A 21,373-nucleotide genomic window follows, 5' to 3' on the forward strand; every position below is an offset into this window, starting at 1 on the left:
TTATCGGCATATAGGACATTGTGGGGGTGGTGTAAATGATATAATTCTGAACAGACATATAGGCTGTTTCCATCTGAGAACTGAAGTAAATTTGAACCTCAGGTATTTTCAAGAAATCCATCTGGTAGATCTAGTGTTGATAACACAGCACTGGCTAATAGTTCCATTTTCATGTACAGCTTAAATAGTATAGGTCAGTAATCATGAATACGCAGATACTACGGAAAACATGAGTGAGTTCATAGGCTTCTGTTTTGATTTATAATGAAAAAGAATATTTATATTCATCTGTTATCAATATTATATATCCATTTAAAAAGAACTTTTGAACATTTGGCTGATATTTATTTACTTATGCATTTAAATCCCATGATATCAGAACAAGATAAAAGTATTTTCAGAATACCTTGAAATATAAGCAAAATTTGATTGACTCAGTCTATTAAAGGAGAAATGAATCATTTTTTATTTATGAAATCTAATTTCTCCCCTGACTTTTGGAAAATTTGCACACAAAATGAAGAAATATGTGTGCATGCTTTTGTTAAATTAAAAGGTATTAAGTGTTTTATGTATAGTCATGTGGGCAGAGGAATGCTGTTTCTTAAAATCCTTAGCTCATCTGGCTATTTATTATGAAGATATCTTTTTGTCTACGTAAAGATAGCAATGATAACTGGTAAAACAGGAAATATTTCTAAAGGAAAAGCACTAAAATAAAAGAGTTAGTACAGAGCTATATCTATTTACTGGAATTCTTTAATATTTATTTATTTATTTATTTATTTATTTATAAGAGACAGAGAGAGGAGAGATAGAAACAGAGAAAGAAAGAATGGGCATGCCAAGGCCTCTAGCCATTTGTCTGGAGTTTGTTTGCCCATGGCAACAAACTCCAGACAAATGTGCCACCATGTGTTTCTGCCTTACATGGGACCTAGAGAATCGAAAATGGGTTCTTAGGCTTCACAGGCATGCACCTTAACTGCAAACCATCTCTCTAGCCCCTTCACAGGAATTCTCAATGCAAGGTAAATGACAAATGTCACTGAGGTAGACTGATTAATTAATATCTACAAAAACGTAGTCAACGTTTAATAATAAATGAATAGAGAAATTGGTAGAGACATTGTCTTAAAAATAATCACTAAATTAAAAAAATAGAATTTATTAATTACTTTACTAAAGTAAGAAGGCTACCATTGCCATTATGCATTATCTGCACTAACAAAGCATAGAGGATGGTTTACTAATTGTCATGTGATAATTATGCAGTTACTGATGCTTTTATGACAAAATTCTTTGACAAATGAATTTCTTCTTTTACTAAAAGTCCCATATTTGCCACAATATTCTAGATATTCCTCCTTTTCCTCAAGCATCTTCATATATTGTTACATACTCACATAACTTACTTTTGAACTTATACTATTATTAGTTTGGAATTTATAGGCTACATGTAAACGTCTATGGTCAGATGTATATACCATCTAATACTCACAGAGACCCTGTAACTAGTAATACACAGGAGGAATAGTTTATTGAATGGGGAGGAATCTAATTCAAAAGTGAATAAATTTTGTGGGTTTGTGTGTGAGAGTTTGAGGGTATGAAAACACATGCATGTTTTCAGGTATACATGTACATGTGTGTGAGGGCATATGGAAGTCAGATGACAACCTCAGGTGCCATTTCTTAGGAGCTGCTCAACTTTCTGTGAGACATGGTCTTTTGCTGAGTTGGAACTCCAAAAGTAGGATTGACTGGCTGTCCAGTGAACCCTAAGGATCAGCTTCTCTAGTGTGGAATTGCAAGCATGCATCTCCACACCCAGCATTTTGTCATGTGGAATCTAGAGATCTGATACTTGCAGGGCAAGTCCTATCCCAACTGAGCTAACTCCTCAGCCTCTAAGACCTACTTTTGTAGGAAATCATCTAATGTTCAGTACACTTTTATTTTTCCATGAAGCCTCAATGCTGTTAGAATTGGAATAATGACGTTGAGGATAAGTAAGGCCCCTTACCCTGCCCATCACCTAGGACATTAGCTACAGCATCCATCTCTTGATTTATACAGTTAAGTAGTTGCCAATGTAAGTTAAAGATATTTTTGCCTAAATCTCTCATCTGGTCCCAAGGACACATTTGGGAGGGTTCTACAGCATTTTGATGAATGCAAAACATTGTCCATTTACACAGTTCTAAGGGGAGGATAATTTTCTTTTCTTTCTTTTTTTTTTTTTTTTGTTTTTTTGTTTGAGGTAGGGTCTCACTCTGGTCCAGGCTGACTGGAATTAACTCTGTCATCTCAGGGTGGCCTTGAACTCATGGCAATCCTCCTACCTCTGCCTCCCGAGTGCTGGGATTAAAGGCATGCGCCACAACGCCCGGCAAAGGGGAGGATAATTTTCTTAAGTTCTCAAGCCATCCATGCCATGCAAAGTTTAAAAAATATAAATAAATAAAAATTAAGCCGGCGTGGCAACGCACGCCTTATTTGCACTCGGGAGGCAGATGTAGAAGGATTGCCACGAGTTTGAGGCCACCCTGAGACTAATAGCTAATTCCAGGTCAGCCTGGGCCAGAGGGAGACCCTACCTGGAAAAACAAAACAAAAACAAAAACAAAAACATAAACAAAACATGCCTAGGCGCCATCAGTATGTGGGCAAGCGCTGTGGACTGGAGTGAGTAGGCCAGACCCATTTCTGGCACCTCCCAACCCTCCCAACTCCAGGCTCTGAGCTCCTTGGTCTTGGTCAGTGTGCCAGCAGGTGCTGCAGTCTGTAATGAGAACTGGACCTGAGGAGATAAATGACCCAGCGCACTCCATTCTGGACCCAGCTAAAACCACAGAGGAATTGGGGAAATGAGCAAAAGTGCTGCTTTCTTAGTAAAGCTGTTATCAGCACAAGGATGATAGAGGAAGATAATGAGGACATTTAACACCTACCAAACCAGAGATCTAAATGCCCCTAAGTACCCATCACTGAAGTAGACTTAAAGTGCTCCCAGCGCGGCTCAGGGAATTTTGTGGAAGAGGGGTCAGAAAGACTGTTTTAGAGCCAAATGTTGGAACGTTTTGCACACAGACATTTCCCCTCCCTCCCCCCACTCACAATGCATGACCCACAATCCCAATGGGGTTGACCTGCATCCCCAAGAAGGAGGACCTCTTCAGAAAAGGGGCAGGGAGGAGGGAAAGGATGGTACCAACATGTGATGTTTATGTATAAAATATGTCCATATCTAATAAAAATAAATATGAAAGAAAAAATAAAGAGGTATTACCTAGATATCTATTGTGTAAATAATGGGGCTATCACATTACATGTGAATGTGGCTATTTCTTACATTAATTCACTCTTCCATCAATTCAGTAACACACACACACACACTCACAATCTGTGGCCAATTCCAAATTTCTATGTCAGGATAGGTGATTTTCAGACTTGAGTCTTGAGATTTCTCCACCAAGGTTGTAGCAACATTTGGCCCTGTCTGGTAAGGACATGAGAACTTTATGTTCACTGTGCGCTTGCACAAGCATAATGGAAGACAAGAACTTTAGCAACACATAATTACATTTCCTGTGTCTTAAATCACAGTTCTCTTTATATGAGTGTCATACACTCTGTTGTAATTCTTATGTGTTTTATGGTTTGTGATTATTTCTACAAAAGAGAGCAGCCTGGTGAGTCCATGATAAATTCCAGCAAAACATCCTGCATTTTTATTAAACAGCAGAAACTGAACTTAGAAGATATGAGAAGGACAAATGTGCATGCCCTGGAACATACTGTTGTGTTGGTCATTGCCTTTGGGTGACAAGATTTTCTGCATGAACTTTTATCTTGGTAAGCCAGAACTACATGGGAGTGAGTAGTTCTAATACTGTACTATCTGTTGACCTTCCTGATCCCCCAAGGAAAAGGCTCACATCTGGGCAGACTTTTATCCCACTGCTTCCACCTTTCCCAAAAAGGATGAAATCTAATTGTAGGGGAAAATGTTTTGTAATTATTTCTTGTTCATTGAAGCCCTTGTTGTTAACTGAAGGAAAAACATGAACTTGTTCAATTACTCAGACCATAAAGATACTCAAATTATGTTTGGAGGCAAAATCAATGCCATTCATTTAATGAAAACCTATTATTCATCCAAAAAAACTCTTCGAATTCTTCCTCAGGATGTAACAAAACTGAAAAGTTACACACACAAAAAGGAATGACACAGTAATTATAGCACATGAGCAAACTAGAAAATTATGCAAGCAATAAAAAGGATAATTTGAAGATTTGTAAAAAATGCCTAATCTTTAGCCAATTTTGGTAAGCTGGGACACCACATCACTCTTTACTCCATCATTAAAACTTCTTTACCCATTTTGTAGTTCTGTGATCTGAATGTAGCAGGATAATATTAGTCCCTCCACAGGTCTCTTGTGTCCAGGTTTTACCATGGTACACCAAGTCTTTAAGTGAGATACAATTGTGACTAATAGGTATCAGAGGCAACTAGTAGTTCTTCAACAAAATTCAAAATGGTGTCAGTGCAAGGTATTTACAAATATGAAAAAAACAGACTGGAGAGATAGCAGTTAAGGTGCTTGCCTGAGAAGCCTAAAGACCCATGTTCAATTCCTCAGAATTCACGTAAGCCAGAAGCACAAGGTGGTACATGCATCTGGGATTCATTTGCAGTGGCTAGAGGACCTGGCATACCCATTTTCTCTCTACATGTGCCTCTTCTCTCCCTCCAATAAATAAATAAGTGGATAAATAATGTTTTTAAAAATAAATAAATAATAAGATAATAAAAGAATATGAAAAAAAAATGAGAACAGAAATTATCTTCTACCTAGGATGACGTGTACTCCATGACTCCCTAAACATTTACTCCCATAAAATTTGAAAAGTCAAATCAATTGAACTTACAAGACAATGTTAAATTTTGTCATTATAGTTAAAAGTATATAATTCCCTCCTACAATTACTGAGTCTATACAGTTATTCTCTTCCACATAGCAGATTTCACATGGTTGTAATCAACCTGGCTTATATGACTATTTAACTACTAATTGCTTTTTCTTTTCTTTTTAAATATCATATTTATTATTTATTTATTTGGTACAGAGAGAAGTAGATAGAGTGAATGGACATGCCAGGGCCTCCAGCCACTGCAAACAAACTCCAGATGCATGTATAACCTTGTGCATATGGCTTATGTGGGTACTGGGAAATCAACCTGTGTCCTTAGGCTTTACAGGCAACCACTTTAACCACTAATCCATCTCTCCAGCCCCTACTAATTGTTTTTCTACGTCAAACAAGTTATTCTATTTTGCCAGAATCAGAGCTAATGATGTAAGCTACACATAAGATAATCTTTGCACCATAAAGATTTAGTATTTCATCCAATTCTCATCAGAATTAGAATCTCAAATTGTGCAATGATATATTTTTTCCATATGGTAAAAAACCCTAAGGCCCTTTCAAATTTTATCCTAAAGTTTAATATTAATGAAAGTGTTATGTGTCAATCAAGAATCATGTATTTTTTAAGTTTCTTCCCTCTAGTAACACATTTTATTCTTTATTTGATTATTTCATTCTACTTTTCAATGACCTCCACACCGTGCTGCAAATTTTATTTTCCAGAAGCACCCAATAGGAAGCTTAAAAGTGGGTCCAGATTTTGGGTTGAATGTCTATGAAGACACATCCACCTCTTATACTCACTTTTATTCCTTGATTAATATTCCCCTATCTATGCCCCTTCCACCTAATAAAAAGTCTTTAAAACTGAAGTTAAAATTTGCATTTCCTCTGAACTTGGGCCATCATTTTCATTTTCTTTGAATTTTTCAATTTTACAGCTTGCTTAGGTTTTAATTATATATATTTTCTCCCTTTGTTGTTTCTTTACGTGTGATCTTGACTGCTCACCCTACCCAATATTAAAATCAGATCTTTCTAATCTACATAATTCCACAAGACCCATTATAGTTCTGAGTTCTCTCACAAATATTGATTTACTGATGATTGCTCATTGACTCCAGTGCAACATGTGTAATGAATTAATTCCCAAAGTTCACAAAACGCTCAAGACATAAAACTGTGAAAGAAACACTGTAGCTACATTGCTTATTGTTATAGTAAGAGAGCAGCCATATCACAGGGCACACTAAGTACCATGGGGAATAGAAATTTATCCTCCACTCAGGGAAGAATATAATCAAGTGCATTTCCTGCTTTACTGTTAGTCAGCAATCCAATTTTGATTATTTCATCAATGTGAAGAAAATGTATATAAGTAACTAATCTCCATCCAGCATTGGAGCTGATGATCAATTTTAAATACTTGACAAATTTTCCTACTAAGGAGAAATTTTATATTTTAATCAATGAAATTGATTTATCTGACATTTCTTGAAAACAAAGAGAACTTGAAGTGTAATTTCTATTGTTGATCAGAAAATTGAAGGAATAAACTAAACAAAAATAATCCATAATACCTGCATTGTGTGCATGTGTTTGTGTGAAATGTTAAAGTTCAGTACTGCATTCTGGAGGAACTCATTCAGCATGTTCCTTCTGAACAGAACATAGAGACAAAAACATGTAAGATAATTTTCAGAACCAGTATTATTGAAATGACTGAAGGAATTAGGAGTTAGTATTAGAAAATATTTTTATAAATGTCCTATATTTCATTTTGAAAAAAAAATCATGTTTATTTAGGTTGAGTTTTCAATTGCAATGTGACAGAAAAGATATTTTAAAAGTATCTTCCCTATAATATTTGAATCTTAGACAGCATGTCCACCACACAATAAAAAGGCAAAAATCATCAGATCTGATGCTTGTATTCTTCAAAACTCGTGTGGTAAGAGGTGAAATAAAATAAGTAAGGGAATGACCACAGAGCTGTATATTTCAGTCAGTGCACATTTTAGGGCTGTGAGTCCCAATGAAATCTCATTGTGCCCTGCTCTTAAAACATCACCTCAGAGCCATTTTCATGTTATACTTATTTCTAGAAAAATGAAATCTAAATAATGTTGGGAAAAATTAAGAAAACATTACTCTGGTCCTCAGTCCTTGTTCAGTGTTCAGGTTTCTTCTTACAATGATTTCTTCCATTGCTTCTAATCATTCTTTTGTGTAAAATATATTCTTTGTACAAAATTAAACAAAAGAAGTATAGGAAACCCAGAATTTAATGGCATAGCACCAGTATAAAGTTGCTTCGCAGTTGATGAAATGAGCCTGCTTATGTCTTACAACTCATCACCTTCCTCTGAGCTAAAGCTACTCCTACTGCTTGCTTTAGAAATCGCAGGGGAAGTGGCGGATAGCAGAGGGTCCATTCCAAATGGGGATATTGTGTCTTCCAGCAACATGTCTTCCAGTCTTTGTTCCTCTTTCAAAGCAGCACTAAATGATAAATCTGTGAAATGCGACAAAGGATCAGAGAAGGCCACTGCTTGACCACAGAACTCTGGGCTTGGGCCCTGAGAAGAATTCAGTTGTTGAGGATAGTCTACAGAATTTTGCTCAGGGTGGGTCTGCTGTTTGGTGATGTGAGCACCTAAATCAACCAATCCAAGTGAAGCCAGTGCTGGCAGACCATGAGCACGAGCCTGTATTTCTAGTTCCTGCAATGGACAACAAAAATCATTAAATAACACAATGCGAGGCAGACTTAATTCTAGACACTAAATCAGAAGTAGAACACAACCTCAGTAACACAAATTATTAGTGCACTTAACCATTAAAAATTATATATAACCCAGAAAAAAATATCTAATTTAAAAAAAGATTTTCTTATTTTCTGTAAAATTCTTCACTCTATACGATACCCCCATAGTGGCTTCAATAACAATATAGTGATATATGGACATAGTGAAAAATCTTGTATCTCTCCCTCCTGATTAATTTCTTATCATAATTCCAGACCATTTCATAGAAACAGGGTAAATGCTTTACCTGGCTCTATGCATGCTTGCATTAAAAAAAGATAGAAAGAGAGTTATAAAAGCCCATGTTTTAATATCTTATGTCACATGAACAGATGAGAAGTAACTTAATAAAACTGGTATGATCTGCCTGGAGGCCATGAAACCCATAGCAATGTTACAAAGGCAATGAAAGGGATGCGAATAATTTAGTGTCCAATATTATCTACCAAGCAAATACTCAGTATTTTTTCTAGGATAATATCATGTGTATTTATGAAATGAGTTTTATTTTCTGATTTGGTAATTAATTGTCATTCATTATATGTATATCTTAAGTCGTCTTGATCCTGGATTTCTAATCAATATCTAATTGAAACAACCCAACTCATGAACTTCAAAAAGGTAATAAAATCATCTTTCAGAAAGAAAAATAACTTAATAAGGAAAATATAAATGAGTGCAGTGAATAAAACCAACGACATGCCAGTCATACACTCGCCATGCAGCTCATGGCAAAGTTCTTATAAAAACCTGAATCCGGAGTAGGAGCCGCCTGTTAGCCTGCTCTAATTTCTTCTGCCTGTGTTCTAACTCCCGGGTTTTCTGTTGTTCTTTTTGTAGCCACTTGATGTACTCCACAGACGCTTTCAGAATGGTTCCTTTGTTCCAGCGCGTATCACTGAAGAACGAAGAGATAACCTTTTCACAATTGTGCATGTCAGCAGAATTCATAAGAACTTACAAAATCTTTTACATTAATATGAAATAATGATTTACATGACTATTATTCACTCTTAGATATTATTGCTTCTGAATAGAAATTTTAATAGAATAGTTAAGAAGCCCTTATATAGTAAAATTAATCCCAGAATGAAAATAAGTGTCAAAAGAAAGTAATAAAGTGACTTTTTGTGGGAGAGCTAAATGCAATATCATGATTCTACCATTACAGTTTTTATATTTTTAGTGAAAATTGCTTTTATTATTAACTCTAAGATTAAAATCTATGTGCAGTGTTTCTGCATTAATGAACTAAGGAATGTACATTACTGATGACTTAAGCCTAAATTTTTTAAGATCATTTCAAATGCACTAATCTTGTAACCTATTTCCTAAAAGGTTGCTTTTGTTTCTAAGAAAAAAAAAATAGAGTATCTCCTGAATGTTGTTCCTGAGTAATTATGAAACACAGCAGAGTTGGGTAACATTGCTTTAAGCAATAGAGCAAAATTTTTCTAACCATTTGATTATTTTTTCCTCCACAAATGACATCAAGTTCTCTTTTCAAGATGGATATAGAAATGAGTTTTTAAATAAGTTTATGATAAATAGAACTAGAAAACATTGATGGCAATTCTTTTAGGCTATAGTGTAGAAAAATGTTAAAACACAGGTATGGAAGTATGGAACAGGCTAATACAGATTTTAATGTGTGGAAACATAAATTGATGAATGCAATACTGCATGAGAAGTGTTAATATGCATTGAGAATAAGAAGAGCCTAATTGCTAGACATTAATCAGAGTAGTTAGAAAACCTCGGTGAATTTTCAAATTAGTATTGAGATGGTTTGAGTACAGTATAAATTAAGAGTGTAGGAAATATTCATATTTCCCTGAAAACAGTTTTGGTTTATATGGTCTAAAATATATTATGCATATTTTAGTTTATATAATTAATAAAAATTCATTAACATATTGTGAAATTATAATATACTTATTAAGGGTCCAATGTGGGGAATACAGCTGAAGAAAGAATGGCATATGTCTCACTCTAAGGAAGTTCAGGTTAGGTGACCATGTCATGTAACAATTAAAGGAAGATGTACTTTTTGACCTCCTGGTACAAAGGCATATTAGGGCCTCATTAAGCCATCATCTACACTAGCAGACCTGAGTACTATCAGCATTTGCTGACTTGAAAGTGCTTTATTCAGTTTGCTAGGTCCATCATGGTTACTGAGGACAAGCCTACTAACTACGCTTCATCTCCCTGTGAAATAAACTGAAAAGAAATTAGTTTTGTCACTGAATCAACAGAGTATCTGTAACTGGGACATGCCTCTCTCTATGAATGTGTAACTCTGAGCAGTAGCTGGATCCTTATGGAACCTTAATTTGGTTTCATTCCTTCAGAAAAGCTAAATGGTAGAGAAAGATAGTCCTAGCCAACCTTGAAGCCTAAAGTACTGTGTTGTTGATCTAAAACATACCTTTAAAATAGTGACTGAAAACACTTCTTCCAATTTACGTGATGTTGTTCAAACTGCTTTCAAAAGTTTTCCCTATTTGGAAGCGTTTGAAAATACAAGTTTTGGCTCTTATGATATTTTGTTTTCTATATGGAAAGGGATTTTTGCTTCTCTCTAAGGTAATTTCAAGTACCTCAGCATTTAAAACATTTTAAATTAATATGAGGGTATCCTAAAATCATAAGCTAATAAGAATGTATAAATAAAGAATGTCAACACTGGCTTTTTTCTTTTCTTTGATGAACTTAAAATGAGAGTGGGAGAGTGGAGCTCAAAGCCTGGATGCAAAGCAAGAAGTGCCAATATATAAATTATGGTAGGAATTTCATCAAGAGGAACTATGGAAAATGTAAGTACACTTCTCACCTTAGGTATTCTCATCCACTTAAATATAAGCATTAATATTTTCAAATTAAAAGGTACAAAATAGGCTGTATAGATGGCTTAGTTGTTAAGGCACTTGTCAGAAAAGCCTAAGGACCTGAGTTCATTTCCCCAGTACCACCTAATGCCAGAGGTACAAGATGACACATGAATCTGCAGTTTATTTGCAGTGGTTAGAGGCCCTGGCACACCACTCTCTCTATCTGCCTCTCTCTGTCAAATAAATAGATAAAATATTTTTAAAGGCAGAAAATACAACATGTTTAAATTACATTTCTCTCAAATTATACTTCTCCACTATAGTTTTTCTGTATAATTTTCCTTTCTCACTCCATTATTTTGAGGTACAAAGACATATAAGTCTCTGAACTTACTTTGTGTGTGTGTGTGTAGTTTGTGTGGTATGGTATGTGTGTTGGAATGTGTCTGGTGCATGTAGGGTATGTATGAAGATCCACACAACACTTGCTTGTGTGTGTACAGCTCAGAAGAAAACATGAGGTTTTCCTACACCATTGCTCATCTGCTTGTTTCTTGAGACACAGTCTATTACTGACACTAGAACTCACTGTTTGCATGAGACCTTGTGATTCTCTCATCTGCTCCTCACAGGGCTGGGGTTACATGTGTTTGGCAATGCCAGCTATTTATGTGGGTGCTGTGGAATCAGACATGAGTGGTTTCAATACACCTTAGGCCTTCTTGTGTGCATGGGAAGCTATCCTTACCACTGAGCCATCTTTCCATCTACTGTCAATGCTTTATTTAATATTTTTAAGTATTTATTTATTTGAGACAGAAAGAGGCAGAGAGGTGGTGGAGTGGGAAGAGAATGGGTGCACTACGGCTCCCAGCCACTGCAAATAAACTCCAGACTCATGTGCCTCCTTGTGCATCTGGCTTACATGAGTAATGGGGAATCAAACCTGGGTCCTAAGACTTTGCAAGCAAACACCTTAACCACTAAGCCATCACTCCAGCCCTCAGTGTTACTAATACATAAAAATAGCAACTTCACTGAATTTGTCATCTCAGGTATTAACTCTTATTTCCTACCCTAAAGTTTAAATGCATCATCAGCTGCAAATGTCCTCAGAGTTGAAGCACTCCTCAGTAACTAAGAACATTTGACTTTTAGAAAACAAGCTCAGGTGCACTCATTCCCCTGGATGGCCTTTCCACAAGCCTGTGTCTTTCTCTTGTTTGTTTCAAATGAATCTTTCATAAGAAGTTTGTTTTATTTTGTAACTAGATGTGCTATCAGCAAAATAATGCAACAGTTTTCAGCAGATGTTACTATTACCCATACCATGACATGTAACATAGCTCAGCTTTGTCTGTCTTTTTAATTTGATTGGCTTCATGATAAATTAATTATTATGACAAAAATTCTCTTATCTGAAGGTAAAAAACCTTTAGAAATATCTTATAGGGCTTAAGAGAAGGAAAAAGAAGGCAAAGCTCCTTCAAAACAGGATGGATCCCAAGCAGCTAATCCTGTGACACAGAGTAATAAATTAAATTTTTAAAAAAGTAAAGAAAACTTGGGATTATTTTGGCTTTGTTTTATTTTGTTATTCTAAAAGTAGTATGGTTGCATAGACCAGAATAGCCTAAAACTCAGTATGTGGTCCAGGCTGGCCTTAAACACTGAGTAGCATGCCTGCCTCAGTGTCTAGGGTGCTGAGATCACTGCTATGAGCCACCACATCCATGTGTTTTCTTATCTTTTAAAAGAAGCATTCTTAATCATTTTAACGGTTATTGTCACCTATGCAAAAATATTAGTCTGAAATTTATTAAAGTAGTTTCTGGTTTGATCTGTTTTGCTCTCTGATGAACCTTTTCATGTTGCTTTTATAGTAACATGGTGACACCAGTTCTTTACTCACTTTCCCATCTCCAAACTGAAACTTGCCTTTTCTGTATTAGCCCCACTATCTTTCTATAGTAATTTTTAAAAAAGTTTTGGATTATCTGTATGAACAGCAGGAGATTTAACAAATGATTCCAAATAGTGTTATAGAATACATGATAACTCTTTCAGTTCAAGGACCCAAGCACTACTTCTCAGGTAGCCCACTTTTCTATTCTATATTATATATAATTCTAGATTCTATATTAACCAAGGCATTCACACTGCTGAACCCTGAAGAACCCTAAAGTGATAAGCAAGGCCATAGCAAGTCAAGCAATGAAATGTATTACAAAGAAAAAAAAAGAATCAGTGTTTGGGTATTTAGAATAACACTTCAAGATTCTCTACCCATGTCAAACATACATAAACACACATCTTCACTATGTGATTGTTCAAGGCATTTCAACTTAGAACCTCATGTTACTTGCCTAAATATCGCATAACAGAATCAAGACTAATAATGGCCCTGCTTTCTGAGATTCAGAAGAATCTGAGCTCCATAAGGAAGGGAAGAAGACTCAAGAACACTTATAATGAAGTTTTTTCAGCTACATTTTATTTCTGGTATGATCTATGGTAAGTTATTTTCCATATTCTAGACCAGTCCAGACAAAGATAGCCTTAAGTCTATTTTGTGATTATTGTCAGAAAAGCTATGTATGCTACTGGGTTATACTGACAATATGAAGTAACTGCAATACAGACTGCAAGGACCACAGAGCTTGACACGGTTACACACAATCGTGCTTTCTGCTATGCTACATAACAAGTTAATCTAAAGTAATCTTTAAGTGATAAAATCATCTGTAATATGTTAGGTCACATGATTCCTCATACAATTTTTATAATTTATGATGTATTCTCATAACCCCTAGCACTATAGGAAAGGCTAACAGAAAAAGTCCTACTCTTAGAGAAGTTAGCAGATTTGAAAGATGATGAGCAGAACTCTAATCAGGCCTGGACTCTTTCTATTTTCTATCTGGAGCTACTCTGCCACTCACACTCGAAGCCTGCATTGTCTGGTAGGCTTATGAGGATGAATACTGTACTCCTTTAAATCATGCAGCTTTTAAAAAAATCACACAGATTTAAGCTTCAAGGCAATTATGAAATTGAGCTGTAGGGAAATAATACATTCAATACTCAATCAAGGTATCAAGATATCACTCCATCAAGGTCCCACATTTCTGGACCATGAATAATTGTGTGCTTGGGGTGGCCATTTTCAGATCATAATTTATGCTATGAATGGTGTTTGTATGTTTATTTTATGCATTCCACAGTCTAAATTGGATTGTTGATTTACTAATTCTTAAGATTTATAACATTTAACAGTCTATTTAACCCTGTTTGCACTACAAACCTGGTTATCAATCAACAAGTTTTTATAATTCCCCCTTTTTACCTGTATATCTCCAGAATTTGGGCACATCTGAAATTCTGACTATTCCATTTTCAAAAACACAAATATTACATTGGAAGAAATGTTATAACAATAAACTGAGTATCCCAGTCAGTATAATAAATAGCTTTTAACACTGTAGTCAAATATTCTCCATAGATTCTTGTGTTTTGAATGCCTGGTCTTCAGCTGGTGGCAATTTGGGTGGGGGCTTGAGCCTTGTAGGACTGAATGTGCTGTTGGGGCAGACTTACAGGTGTCATAGCCAGGTAGAGTTCAGCTCCTTCTCTTGCTGCTTTCTGCCAGCTGCTGTGACAAGAATTGATGCCCATCCTTTTTCTGCCATGATAAAACTTCCCTTCAACAATGTAAGCCAAAATAAATCCTTTCCTTGCATCAGCCGTTTTTTGATCAAGTTTTTTTGTCCCAGCAACACGAAGGTAACCATAACAATCATTGAACTTGAAATATTGTTATGAACTGACTAGTGAGCTTTTCATTTTTATTCTCAGAAATATAACACTAGAAACAGACTTGAAGCTTTCTAATCACCATCCTGGAAAGATACATGAAAGTTAGACCAGCAATAGCTTTATTTTAGCTGTAAATTGCTTAGTTTCTCAGTCATCGTATCTGTCCTCCCATTTTACCTCCCACGCACTTGTGGGGGTATTGAAACTATAATATTATTGCATAAATGATTTTCAACTCACGGATCATTAGACTTGGGAATAAGAGTGCCAAGCTCCTTGATTCGGTAATTAATATTATACCTTCTTCTTCTTTCAACTATGAAGGAAAAATATTATTGATTATTCTCATTAAAGCACAGTACACTTTTGGTCAGCTGTGAATTTAATAATCTTTTTAAGAAATGAGTAAAAATAGTTTCATTAGTCAATAGGTAGTATTTTAAATGATAAAATAACAGTAGAATTTGCAATGCTAGAAATATAAATACATAATTATATTTGTAATATTAAAAATATTTTCCCTAAAACTTTTTTCATTCTTTGAGTTATTATATGATACCCACCCACATATGTTATATATACATACGTGTGTGTGTGTGTGTGTGTGTGTGTGTATGTATCTCCCCACATATTTATCCTGTTTGGTTAGCTACATATAAATATTTTGCCAGTCAATTTGTCTTATTATTTTTATTTTTGTTAATTAATTAATTTTTTATTAATTAGTTTTGTACTCAGTGAATACAGTCAAGTTGGTACCCTTGTTAGGTTCGTCCATGTCCTAACCCCTCCCCCTGGCCCCTCTTTGGTGAGGTATATGGGTCATGCATTCTGGAGTTAACCCACAGTTATGGATAGGAGAAATGTCTCTGTGTATCATGACCCAATGTGTGGCTCTGACATTCTTTGTGCCCCCTCTTCCACAAAATTTCCCTGATCCACGTTGGGTTCATTTTTGGTCTGCTTCAGTGATGATATGTTGGGAGCCTCTGGGTCTCTGGATATCTGATTTGGTAGGAGCTGATTGTTCTCTATGTTGATCTCAGGTTGTGGAACATGATTTGCTCTTCTCATGTATGCTGTATATTCAGCACATTATAGCTATATATATGATCAACTCACAGGTCCTATCTCATTACTCATTTTTCTTTGAGACAGAGTCTCTCACTGAACCAGGAGCTGTCATTGTTGCATCAAGGGTTCCAGGCATGTGTCGCTTTTTCCATAGGTACCAGAGCTCTAACTCAGACCCTCATGCTTATGCAGCAAGCACTCTTACCACGGAGCCACCGCCCCTACCCCTCATTACTCACTTTAAAAAAAAAAACCCACAGAGCCTGGCATATAGAAAATGTGCTAAATAAATGTAGATTGCACTAGCAATTAATTATTTCTAATGTAAAGCTTTAATAATAAATAGATCAATATTTTAAGGTGTAGTTTATATCAGACATATCTGGAGAGCTTGTTAAATAGATTATACCTCACACCTGTATATTTTGATTTTTGTAGCTAGAAAATGCATTTCTGACAAGCCCCAGGTGGCTGATATCTATACAAGGTCCACAATCTGAGAAGGACTGATATAGATTCAAGACAGTCCTATTTATATTTTCATTCATTCATGACTTATGGCAATTTTGTATATATAGTAACTACTCAAGAAGTGTCACATATATGGTGGCTTTCCTGTATTGACTCTAAGGCCAGCCTATATTCCTACCAAAATACTTATGGATAATGCTTTTCCATGAATAATGTGTTTTAAGTACTCAGGGATGTGTAAGTAGGAAGATGCCATATGGAAAAATGCACTCTGGGGGACTAAGACCTGTAATGAGTAATATAGGGAGCCATTATAGAATATTAATTGTTATGATGAACCACATCTCCAATCAAAAAAACCATGAACGGGGTTGATCTTCAGGACTAATACATCTAAAATTAAAATTAATTGATTTTGAGAAATAGTATTCACCTTTACATCAATTCTACTATCTCTGTATGATTCAATATGATTCAAAAATAGTTAAATAATACCACATAAGGAAGAAATAAACAATTGTAAAGCTAATAGAAATATATAATTAGGTTGCAGTGAGATTTTATTCATAGTTTAATGTCCAAACATATTATTTGCTATAGTATAAATTCAATAAGTAATAGCTATGATTCACAGCTATGGCTCCACATCAAAATGGGTAATATCAACATGTTTCTTCAAAACTTTTAAAAATATTTTATTTATTTACATATTGGAGAGAGAAGAGGAGAGAAAGGAAAAGTCAGATAAAGAGAATGGTCACACCAGGGCCTCCAGCCACTACAAACAAATTCCAGACACATGTGTCACCTTGTGCATCTGGTTATATGGGTCCTAGGGAATCAAATCTGGGTTCTTGGACTTTGCAGGCAAATGCCTTAACCACTAAGCAATCTCTCCAGCCCTCTTCAAAACTTCTTTTTTTTTTTTTAAATCATTTATTTATTTATTTGAGAGCGACAGACACAGAGAGAAAGACAGATAGAGGGAGAGAGAGAGAATGGGTGCGCCGGGGCTTCCAGCCTCTGCAAACGAACTCCAGACGCATGCGCCCCCTTGTGCATCTGGCTAACGTGGGACCTGGGGAACCGAGCCTCGAACCGGGGTCCTTAGGCTTCACAGGCAATTGCTTAACCGCTAAGCCATCTCTCCAGCCCCAAAACTTCTTATTCAATTTCACCTTATGCAGACTTTCAGAAATGCTTTTACTCATTTTAGTTTCTATGTATAAATGTTTTAAAACTATCTCATTTATTTATTTACTTGAAATAGAGAATATTTCATTTATTTAAATTTAACTAAGTAAAAATAAAATTTAAATTTATTTAAATAAAAATTTAAATAAATTTAAAAAATTATTAAAAATACTTCATTTATTTATTTACTTGGGATAGAGAAAGTCAGAATGGGCACACCATGGGCTCTAGTCACTGAAGATGAACTCCAGATGCATGTGCCACCTAGTACATCTGGCTTATGTGGGCACTGGGGAATCAAACCTGGGTCCTTAGGTTTCACAGGCAAGCACCTTAACTGCTTATCCATCTCTCCAGCTTTTTATGTATAAATTTTTAAAACATTACTTACAATGTGGGGTCATCAATGTTGTTCATATCTGAGTCATGTTTTAAGGAATTACTACATTATTATATGCTATATGGTTTTATCTTCACAACAATATGACATATTAGTCAAATCTGTCCTTACATCTGGGCAAAGGAGGCTTCTACTCAGGCCTACTATATTCTGAGGCCATTTTTGCCTCTTCTGGTCAGATCTGATCACTCTGAGCAAGGCAGCCACAAGGGCAAGAGAATCCTGCTGGACCACACACACTCTAACATACACAGGGAATTCCTTCTTGTTTTCTGGGCCAATTTCCACAGCTTGTGCAGGCAATTTTTTGCAGTCTATTCTCTTGAGTGAGGAACATAATTCCCCTAGGCTTACATAGTCAAAAGGTAAATTTTTTTTTGCAGAGGTGTGCATGCATTAAGCTTGAATCTATCAGGCAGAGTATTTGAGGCGATTAGCAGCAAGAAATGGAAAATAGAAGCAAAGTCAGCTGAAAAGTGACATTCCAAACTCCAATGAGGTCATTGAGGTCACTGAGAATTCTAAATTCACTCCTGGCTTTCCAGCCTTGAGGAAGGATGGAACATAGTACTTAGAATTATCTAAGTTCATTAATACTTTTACATATTTAGAAATCTAATAAAAGGAGTGTTATGGTTTGATTCAGAAATCCCCCATAAACTTAGATGTTCTGAATGCTAGGTTCCCAGAAGATGGAAATTTGGAAATTAATGCCTCCTAGAGGCAGTGTATTGTTGGGGGTGGGCTCATGAGTATTATAGCCAGTTTCCTCTTGCCAGTGTTGGGCACACTCTCCTGTCACTGTTGTCCATCTGATGTTGGTGATGAGGTGATGTCCACCCTCTAATTATGCCATCAATTTCCCTGCCATTATGGAGCTCCCCCTCGAGCCTGTAAGCCAAAATAAACCCTTTTTGCCCCACAAGATGCTCTTGGTTGGGTGATTTCTGTTAGCTAGGCAAACCTGACTGCAACAAGGAGCCACCTTTGTACTTTTGTGATTACTTCACAAATTTATATTTTAAGTGTTGTTTTATATTTATTACAATTATAAATCTATGGCATTTTTAAATATTGATTCCCTTCAACAGAAAGATGACATAGCAAGAGAATCCAGACTACAAAATGCCTTGATAAGGCACAGCTTAGATTTTACCATACTTTACAGGAAGTGACCTGTTGCTAAGATGCAGATATTTAGGAGAGAAGGGAAGAACAAGGATCAGGTTTCCTGTGAGAACTCCATAGTTCCTTGGTGTACTAGCTACTTCTGCCAGTCATTGGCCCTCTCCCCTCATGTCCATCTTATCTTGTAACATAAATCAAAGTTATCTGCTCTGCCATTAAGGTCTATGAGAATCTGAGATCATTGCAGTGGGGATTCTTAAAATCACATGCCAGCTCACAGTCAGCTGATTCACCACCCTAATGCAGCAAGTGTATTATGCAAGGATGCAGGAATCACAGGTACATGCTGAATCAGTTTCAGTCTACTGTGCTCCAGGAGATTGCTGATTTACCTTAGGCTTTTACTTTTTCATTATTTTTTGTTACTCCTTGTTATCAATTTTTTGTTTTGGCTCTCAGAACAACAACAACAACAACAACCAAAGCTTTACACAGAATTAGTCAAGCTCACTTGACACAACAAAGCAATGAAAACATAATCAAGGACTACAATTCTTGGCCTTGCTGCTCTTCAACTTGTCTTGCTTATATTTCTCTATCTCACGTGACCTGTTATCACAGTCAGATTGACCAATGAAGCCTAAAGACTTCCATATTACATCATTAGCAATGCCTTTCAGATAACATATCATTAAGACAGGAGGAAGAACTTAACTGAATATCTGGACTTGTGTTTCTTACTGTCAAGGGCATCTCATAGTTAATTTATTTCTGTAAATCTTTAATTGGTGAGCATAACCAAACATAACAAAATTCCATCATCTCAGTAGATCCCAGACTCCTAGGGAATGGAGACTCAAGGAGAGAGTTCAAGTTGTCTCTTTTTAGAAAAACAAGTAGCTTTTTTGAGAGATCCAAAAATAGCTCAAGTTTATGAGCATGCAGAATAAATTTCAGTCATCAATTTCAAGTACTTATGGAATGACAACAACAAACCCAGACTTGAATCCCCATGCTTTTCCTGTGGTATTGATTTTGTTTGGAGAAAAGGACAGGGTACTCACTGAGGTTATGATTATCCTTCTTCTGTCTTTCTTTTGCCAAAGCTCTTGTGTCAGTTTCTAAGAAAAACAAAAAGAATTGAAAGAATGCTTAGTTCCACCTTAACCTTTTCTGTACAACAACAGTTCCAAATGACTAGGTGTAAATACAATGATATTTGCTCCAAAATGACAATCATGTAGGAGACTCAGGAGAAAGCTAGCTTCTTTTAGGCAGTCTTGGTTAGAGACAGAAGCCCAAAGAGGGAACCAGGAGATGCTGCCTCTATATGTCAACAACAGGAACGCAACTCAAGAATGGAACTCATGTCTGATCCAGATTCATCTATAACAGCTACAGTCCTCCCTGCTGCTCACAGTCTAACATACTACCTAGTGGGCTACTGTGTAGGGTCTGCCCTTGAAATCGACAAACCAATCGGGTTTTCCCTAGCATACCTGAATCTGATGAAAGAAACAACTTTCAATCAAATATAAAGTCCTGTATGTGCTGTTTCCAGACTTTCTCTCCCCCTCTCTCTCTCTCTCTCTCTCTCTCTCTCTCTCTCTCTCTCTCTCTCTCTGTGTGTGTGTGTGTGTGTGTGTGTGTGTGTGTGTGTGTGTGTGCCTCTCCTTGCTCTGTTAACAGGGATACACATGAATCTGACTCACCACCTCACACACAGACTGTATAAGGGGAAAACACAGTACTGTTTCGTGACCTTGGTAACTCTTCTTATTGCTTCTGTTTTATGCTTTGGGGTAATTTCTCACTTTGAATACATTGATGATTTTCCTCTAGTCTCTGAATCTACCACAAGTGTATTTCTCTTACATTCTAGATCTACCACTTTGGTGCTTTCTCTAAACTGGGCCAGCTACATGTGGAATTTCTCTAAACCCAGGGGTGTAACTTTCTGTACTACTCATTTTGAATCATTTTTCATTTATTGGTCTCTGACTTGATATTTCCCCCCTGCTATTCTTCCTGAAGCCACCACAATTTGCCCTCTTTACTTTCTTCCATTGGGAAGCTTAATGTGAATGCTCTTGTGTTCCTTCTGAATCTCCCTACACACACTCCTAGACTCTATTTCCTGAATGCTTGTGGAATCCTCATAAAGACCTCCATTTCTCTTAAATGAGCCTCATGAACTCTGTTGTACCTTCCATCTGAATGCATGTTTCCTACTTTCCACTGCTTATGGCTCTGCTCTAGCCTTCTTCCTAGATTCCAATTCCCTTTAAATAAACCCCAAATTTGTTATTTATCCTAAATAAATATAATTTACACTTTCTCCTTAAGTCCCTATTTATCAATTCTTTATTAAAAATAGCACAGGACACAAAATTCGGGTTCATAAACTTAGGGAACCCCTCCTAAGACTCAATATCCTGCACTAATAGTATTTTTGGTACAAGTATCCAGGAATTTGGAACAAAGAACTGTTGAATAAAAGGCAATTGCAAAACCTAGAAGGTCTAGAATAGTAAAAGTGAATTTGATTCCTGGCTTTTGATCTAAAATACATATATGAGAATTCAAGCCTCTTCTGTGTCTCGTGCTTTTCTTCTGTAAGATGAGTGTACTGTCATACCTACCTCCTAATCAATATGCTTTGTATACAGGGGCACAGTGTCCAGGCAACATCAAACTCCTCAATCATTTCT

General features: G+C 36.2%; 1 protein-coding gene across 2 annotated transcripts in view; it reads right to left on the minus strand.

Moving 5' to 3' along the window:
• Positions 1-6,523: 6,523 nt before the first annotated feature.
• Tfec (transcription factor EC) overlaps positions 6,524-21,373 on the minus strand; it is a 77,162-nt gene continuing 62,312 nt past the window's right edge. For both annotated transcript variants that reach the window (XM_004658565.2, XM_045160800.1), the window contains 4 exons: positions 19,727-19,783; positions 14,636-14,711; positions 8,496-8,643; positions 6,524-7,661 (listed from right to left, as the gene is read on the minus strand). In XM_004658565.2, coding sequence (XP_004658622.2) covers positions 7,284-7,661; positions 8,496-8,643; positions 14,636-14,711; positions 19,727-19,783 — 659 coding nt within the window. In that variant the 3' untranslated portion in view covers positions 6,524-7,283. The remainder of the gene's footprint in view (positions 7,662-8,495; positions 8,644-14,635; positions 14,712-19,726; positions 19,784-21,373) is intronic.

This window comes from Jaculus jaculus, chromosome 10 (genome assembly GCF_020740685.1).
Source record: "Jaculus jaculus isolate mJacJac1 chromosome 10, mJacJac1.mat.Y.cur, whole genome shotgun sequence".
Lineage (NCBI taxonomy): Eukaryota > Metazoa > Chordata > Mammalia > Rodentia > Dipodidae > Jaculus > Jaculus jaculus.